At 43.1% G+C, this 7398-nt stretch overlaps 1 protein-coding gene across 1 annotated transcript in view; it reads left to right on the top strand.

The window, feature by feature from the left end:
- Positions 1 to 3159: 3159 nt before the first annotated feature.
- Positions 3160 to 7398, top strand: part of Dnah5 (dynein axonemal heavy chain 5) — a 239260-nt gene continuing 235021 nt past the window's right edge. Inside the window, exon 1 of the mRNA XM_050144813.1 lies at positions 3160 to 3263. Within this exon, the coding sequence (XP_050000770.1) occupies positions 3252 to 3263 (12 nt within the window). The 5' untranslated portion in view covers positions 3160 to 3251. The remainder of the gene's footprint in view (positions 3264 to 7398) is intronic.

The raw sequence follows: 7398 nt of genomic DNA, 5'->3' as shown, positions 1-7398 counted from the left end.
GCGAGGCTGGTGAAAGGATAGGCAGGGCTGGCAGGCGGAGAGAATAAATAGGAGGAAAAATCTGGAAAGAGATGATCAAGGAGCGAAAAAAGAAGACGAGGAGGATTCCAGGGGCCCAGCTACCCAGCTGCACAGTAAGCCGTGGAGTACGAAGTGAAGCAAGGTATATAGAAAGGTAAAAGCCAAAGACAAAAGATAGATGGGATAATTTAAGAAAAGCTGGTGCTGGGTGATGGTAACACACGCCTTTCAACTCCAGCACTCCAGGGGCAGAAGCAAAGGCAGGTGGACCTTTGCGAGTTCAAGCCAGCCTGGTCTACAGAGCTACTTTCAGGACAGAATAAGGCTCCATGTGATTATCTGGGAGCTGGGTGATGGGCTCCCCTAAGAGAAATGAGTTAAAAAAAAGAACACCTCCCCCCCAAATATCTGGCTACAATGGAGGAACTACACTACCTGTATCAAGAAAGCAGCCCACTCCCTTCTCTTAAGGGATCTTGAATTTAACCTCAGTCTACTCCTCCACCCTTTTAACAACAGATTCCTGCTTGGTGCTTTTGTTACCCAGCATAAATTAGTTTACAAAAAAAACAGCTCTTGAATTTAAGAAGACTAACTTCGCGAATACTGTGTCATAGGTGCTAATTACACAGAGTACAGCATTTCAGATCCGAGAAGAGCTGATCTAGACAATGACTTCATTCTTATAAAAAACAGGCATTTTATGGAAATGAAAACAAAAGACTGGCTCACTAAAAACCACATAGGTGTTGACTGGAACAGTGCTAGACACCAGGTCTTTTTGTATTATCTTTTAGAATATTATGATACTTAAAAATTATATATTTTTACTGTGAATCTGATTTTTTCAGGATTTACATAATTAATGCTATGCCGTCTCCCTGGAGTTCCACGAAATTCCTTGATTTGGTACATCACTACAGTCTGTCGTAGTAATGTTTTTCTGTTTTACAGAAGAGTGGGGGGGTAATGGAAAGAAAAGAGAAAATAGGTAGGTAGAGAGATAGACAGACAAATCGACACTACCCAGTAGGATTTTGTTAGCCGTGCCACCTCCATGATTTTGGGGGAAGCTTTCATGAACTATGGGCTGACAAGCATCAGCAAACAAGGGGGAAAATAGTTTGTTAGCCACCAAATTTACAAGATAAAACTTAGAAATGGCAGAAGTCACTGTCTGCTGTATAACTCACTTCATTTCAGCTCCTTTCCTCTAGGCCTGCTTCTACAGAGAGACAGGCACTGTAAATGCTTTCCAGCTTCCCTTGCAGCTAGGACACAGTTCTTAAGAGGGCAGTACCCAGGAGAGTGAATAGTTCAATATTAATGGTGGATTGGCATGACTAATGAAGGTCAGGAGCTTAGACCATGACCAAGGAGGTTTGCTTTAGCTTGGGGAATCTTAACTAATCTTGTTGCACCACAAGCAAATTATTATTTTTTTTTTTTGAAAGAAGTTGGAACTTGAACAACGACGTCTACTACAGAATGTTACCTAAGGTGAGGCCAATCAGGCAACTGTAGGACTGTAGTGGCCCAGTGTAGACCCACTTTCAGGATTCATCCAGAGTTGTGCTGATGCATCAGTATCCTGCACACACTCCTTTACATCCATGCTCAATTTCCCAGTATCTTCTCTCGGTGTTGACTAGAGGACAGGCAGGAGCCAAGCTCAGTGGTGGTGGAGTACGCCTTTAATCCCAGCATTCTGGAGGCAGAAGCAGGTGAGTCTCTGAGTTCAAGGACAGGCTCGCCTATAAAGGGGATCCCAGGATGACCAGGGCAACAAAGAGAAACAATCAAACAAAGATAGCTGGGTTTAAATATTTCTAAGGCAACTGTAGGATATTATCTTTGACGATATTGTAACGAAAGAGACTGGACAATGATATATTGGAGAGCCTTGTTGACACACTCAACTCCCTTTAGCCCCATATCAGCATCTTCTTTATCTGAATGTGAAAGGAATTACATGGCAAAGCTGTCCTTCTTCAGCACAAATTCTCTACAAATTCAGAGAGTTGGAATGTCATTAATTTTTTTTTTACATTTTATATGTACACACACATACACACACATACACTACAGCAACCTCACTGGTCCCTAGAATGTCATTTTTATATTTTCTTTGTTTCTGAAGATTACATAAGGTCTTTTTCTTTCTGGTGAGAATCAAGTTCATTAGGCGTTATGAACAAATGTGTTTCTTTACTCATAAGGACTTGGGCTGGTCTTCATAGATTTGATAGCTTTAGGAGATCTGTCCTGTCCAGGATAGTATCAACCACACACTTGGTATTCCTAGAACATGAAACGTGGCCCTGTAACAAAGATGTCCTCTAAGCATCAAACACAGAGTTCTGGGCTTAGAGGGACAGAGTGAGTGCATTGTCAATAAGTTGTTCACACTGAACCAACATACTAGGTTAGATGAAATATACTATTAACTTCATGTACTTTTTACTTTCAGAAGTATTATTACTTCTATAAAACACAAGCACACATGTGTCACATGTTTTCTTCCTTTTGGACAATACTGACCCACATGAGCGCCGGCACATTTGAAATGCTTCTGTTTAAAATTTCTTGGACAGTTCCGTGGGATTTTCCCATGCCCTGCGTGTAGTTCTGGCTAAGGGGAATCAGCAGGTATGGTTAGCTCTGTTCCCTGCAGATTAAAACTCAAGTTTACACAGTGCCATTGGGGTCTCAGGCAAGTCTTGGGATGGAAATAACTTGGCTAGGAAGCAAGGACAGTTAAGAATGATTCCAGGCTGTGGGAAACTATAAATTTGTGTTTCAATTTATCAAATTATAATATCAATACTTTTTCTCCTGAAGTTAGAAACACAATTTTCTCATTCAAACAAATTACAAATACGTGGATTTGCTTATAGACGACACTGAGAATGACGTTAATGTGAGACCTGCAAGACACCTGGTGACTAACTGTCAAGAAATAGCCCTGAATTTTTCTTCTGCTTCCTAGTGGGTAGCCTGGGCTCCCGCTAGTTTGTCCGGATCAGGAATGCTCCCTGTAGTTGGAGGCCAGAGGAGGGAGCTGGTCCAGGAGGAGCATTGCTTGTCGTCATGGTAACCCGGGAGCAGCAAACAGCCCTACATATCCGACAACATTCAGCTGAGGAGACTACTGAGGAAGGCTGTGTGGCTGGGACCCGGTCCCTGCACCACACCGTGGCCACTGCACGGAGTCCCAGGAGAGCCGCGTCATGGAGAAGCTGGTACTGTGAGCGTTCCACTGGGGTGATTCCCGCACCCAGACGACTGAGGGCTCCCAGCTCCACGGGTGGCGGCAGAGGCGAAGGGGTCTGGCATGCGTTTGTTCTGGGGTTAAACTTCCGAAGTTTGGGGCTTGAAAGCACTTTCAGGAGCTTTTTGTGACAAGAGTTGTTGGGGTATTTTTGCAGGTTTCCCCAGGCAGCCCAGAGTGCTCTCGCCGATTGGGGCACTAAATGTAAACGTGGGTGTCTCAAGGGTCACCTCCTCCCCCACCCAGTATCTTGGTCTTTATCCCACTTACTCTCACTGCTAAGCGGACGCTGGTGGTCAGCGACTTAGACTCAAGTCTCCAGGTTGTTCCATAGTGAGCATCACAGATATCCAGGTGTGGTAAAGGTCACTTTTGTGTCCGTTTGTTGGCTGTTACCAGCTCTCACTAGTCCTTTGTGTTTGGGCAAAAGCAAATGTTTAGTTCCCTTGGAGAGGGAGAGAGAAGGGTAGGGCAAGGTAGAGATAGGGTTAGTTTGGTTTAGGGATAAAAGCCCCATACAGTGGTGGTTTCCTATCCTTGGCACAGCAGGTGAGACACAGAACAAGAGATGCAAGCAAATAACTTTCTTTTCATTTAGTTTTGCTCCCTTTAAATTGTAGGTTGTTTATTTGTGTTTCTCTGAGGCTGAGGAGTCAACTTAGGGCTCTATGAATGTAGGAGCTAAGAACTCTAGCAGAGAACCACACCCTAACCCTATTCTTTAGTTTCAGTGACTGTTTCAGAGTAAAAAAAAAAATCCAGGCAAATCGTATTTGTCTTCAAGGAATAGTGTATATGTGTGTATTTATATTGTATATGCTTCATTTAACTGTACCACATATTGCTGCATTACTATAAAAATCAATAAAATATGAAAATTGTATTGTTTAAGAAATGTGAATATATATTTAATGAAGACCAGAGATTAGATCTACAGCTCATCCACTTTGTCACTTTTTTCTCTGTAAAATCTTGAGTTATTTTAGTTGACAAAATTGTTCCCATTTATCAGGTGCACATGCAAGGTAAGTAGTGTACCACTGAGCTATAGACACAGATCAACGGTAAGTATTGAAATTGTGACGGTTGTGGAGTGGCTAAGTCAAGCTAATTAAGAGATGCATGTATGCCAATGAGCATCTTTTTTGTTTAAGAGAAAGCAAAATCTGTTCCTACCTGGTTCCCTGAACACAATACTTCCTTCCAAACTCAGGCCACTGTCTTACAGAATAGATGCCTTAACCCTAATACTTTCCAATTGTAACTTTGTATCCTTCCCTCTATATACTCTATATACAGTATCTCTCCATACTGGGGGCAGCTAGCATCCTCCAGGTGATTCCACTAGTTCAACACTTTAAGATTCTGCTGGTGAGATCATGTAGCGTTTCTCTGTAAATATTTACCTTGCTTAAAAGCTGCTGCTTTGTGCCATGAGCATCTCTCTGTGGGAGACATGCTAATATTCTTGTTTTCTGTAAAATTGATATGCCATAAATACCTGGTGTTTGTTTCTTCAAACGCGATACTTGGTTCATCTTACTCTTCTCAACGACCCTTCCATTTTCATCGTCTGACAAAGGAAATAGAGACCACGCAGGGACAGGTGCTATGGGCAGTGGGAAAAGCAATGGCTCGAACTGAAACCCATGTGGCATGAGATCACACCTGCTCTCCAGGTTTTATCTTGTAAGGCTGTGTTGCACACCTGCTAGCTTCATAGTGTGGTCTTGAGTATTGTTAACTGTACTTGCTTTAAAATTTCACCGCCATTTTCTTGGCCTTTACTTTTAGCTGGATGTAGATCTATTGAAGTTAAAGGACTTAATATGATCTACTGTTTTAGTTTTGGGTGGTGCTGGGTGACCTAATCAAGGGCCTCACACATTCTAGGGCTCTTACAACTGAGCTACATCCTTACCCTTGGGCACTGTTGTTTCTAATTTTGTTCTTGTCCCTTAGAGGTAGTATCTTATGTGGTATCCCAGGCTCGCTTCTGACTCTTTTTCTTCCTGCCTCAGTCTCTAGACAAGCATCCCCTTGCACAGCAAATGTTTAACTTCAACAGCATACCCAAATGTTAACTTAACATATGTCTTTTTATTTATCACATATGCAAAACTTTCGGCCCCTGATGTTGTTGAGAATTATGCTAATGGGCTGGTAGGAAGGCTCTGAGGTCTGCGGGTGAAGGCACTTACTGTCATGACTGAGGAAATCAGTTCAGTCTTTAGGACACACACGGTAGAAGAGGACCGATTTCTGTAAGTTCTCCTCTTACCCCACATGTACACTGTGGCATGCATGCATGCATGCAATCAACCAGTCAATCAATCAACCAATCAATGTAATAGCATTTAAAAATATCTTTATAAGTTAGTGAGGAAAAAACCGGACACTAAGGGAATACATTTCTATGAATATGCGTAGAGTGCAAAATTAAAAACACACAACAAAGTATTGATGCCCTCTCTGGATAATGACATTAAGTAGGATTTTTTTTTTCTTTAAAAAATTTCTGTAATTACCGGACAAAGTAGTTCATGCCTTTAATCCCAGTACTCAGGAGGCAGAGGCAGGTGAATCTCTGAGTCTGAGGCCAGCCTGGTCTATAGAGTGAGTGCTAGGACAGCCAGGGCTATGTAGAAAAAGCCTGTCTTTTTTCTTTTCTGTAATAAATTCATTTATGCACATTTTTTTTTACCTAGAGAACGGGCAGAGAATAATGTTCTTAGACTGACTGTACAGAAACACATCTGTAACCTCAAAGGTTTTAAGTTGTCTGCCAGTTTGGGCTACATCAGGAACCTTTGTCTCAAAAAGCCGAAACAAGCAAGAAATAGAATATCCCTTCTAGAAATGTACATGCCATGCTGAGATAAGCCAAGTATCCTTTGGTAACTACTTTGTCTGTGTGCATGGGTCACACTTTGTAAATATTGTCTGTAACTCTTGCCATCGCCCTTCCTACCCAAGCAGCTCCTGGTTTACCTAAATTGCTGGCAGAAGGTGGGAAATGTTTCCGGGTCGGTGTGAAGAACACTGGGTACCGGGAAAACTAGCCTCAGTCTTGTTGTCTACACAGCACCATTCTCTCAATACTCCTTGTTGTCACTGCCGCTAAGCCACGGCTGGCAGGGACAAGATTTTGGATAATGCTCCTGGAGAAATATCATTAATACTGTAAAGGTTTCTGAGGTTACAGACCCTGAAGCAAAATATAATGCATAGGGTATCACGTTGCTGAAAACTGATCGCTTAGGACTTCGCCTTCCCCAGGGAGGGCAGGGCTCCTTGTCCCGCTCATGTCCGGGTAATGGAATTTATGAAGCCAGTCTTAGTATCAGAGAAAAGATCCCGTGAACACGGCTATTTCGAGGAACTACATCTTCCTGGCTGCTTGAAAGACTCCAGGAGGAAGCTCACCTGTTACATTTTCCCATTCTGTCGCGCTTAGCTGTTTCCTGGCTCAGGGCCACACGGGTGTTCATTTATACCCCTATGCTGTTTGCATTTGGTTTTGTGTCTGTGGCCTTCAACAAACAGGAAAAAAAAAAAAAAAAACAAGACAGGAACAGCTCTAGGTTACTGTGTTTAGGAATAAAAACCAGTGGCAGAATTCATGAGTCAATCATCTGCCGAGGATATTTTTATATGGCAGATCGTTTCTCCTCCAGGGAAACCAGCCTGCAGATCTCCGGCTCTCCCTTTGTCAGCTGCGGTCAGGCCAGGTCGGCCCTGACGCTTCCCACCTGTGCTCTGAAGGACACGGAGTTGGCCGAATGCACGCTTTTCTTTCGCTTTCCCTTCTCTCTGGAGAAAATATTCAGAAAATGCAGCTCGAAAGGGGAAGGTATTAACTACACTTGAGCAGTTCAGTTCAATTTAGCAAACACTTGTCGAGTCCCTACTGTGTTTGAGAACAACAGGCTCACTCAGGGAAACCGTGCTTCTAGCCTTCCTGCTCTTTCTCTCCCTCCCTTCTGTTACTAATTTCTTCATTGCCTTCTCCCTTTCTCCTCTCCTCTCCTCTCCTCTCCTCTCCTCTCCTCTCCTCTCCTCTCCTCTCCTCTCCTCTCCTCTCCTCTCCTCCCCTCCCCCCCCTC

The sequence above is a fragment of the Alexandromys fortis genome, unplaced genomic scaffold (assembly GCF_014885135.2).
Source record: "Alexandromys fortis isolate MF-2015 unplaced genomic scaffold, M_Fortis_MF-2015_v1.1 scaffold_52, whole genome shotgun sequence".
NCBI classification, from domain to species: Eukaryota; Metazoa; Chordata; class Mammalia; order Rodentia; family Cricetidae; genus Alexandromys; species Alexandromys fortis.
The sequence above is the reverse complement of the archived record's forward strand: the minus strand, read 5'-3'. Positions and strand labels throughout refer to the sequence as shown.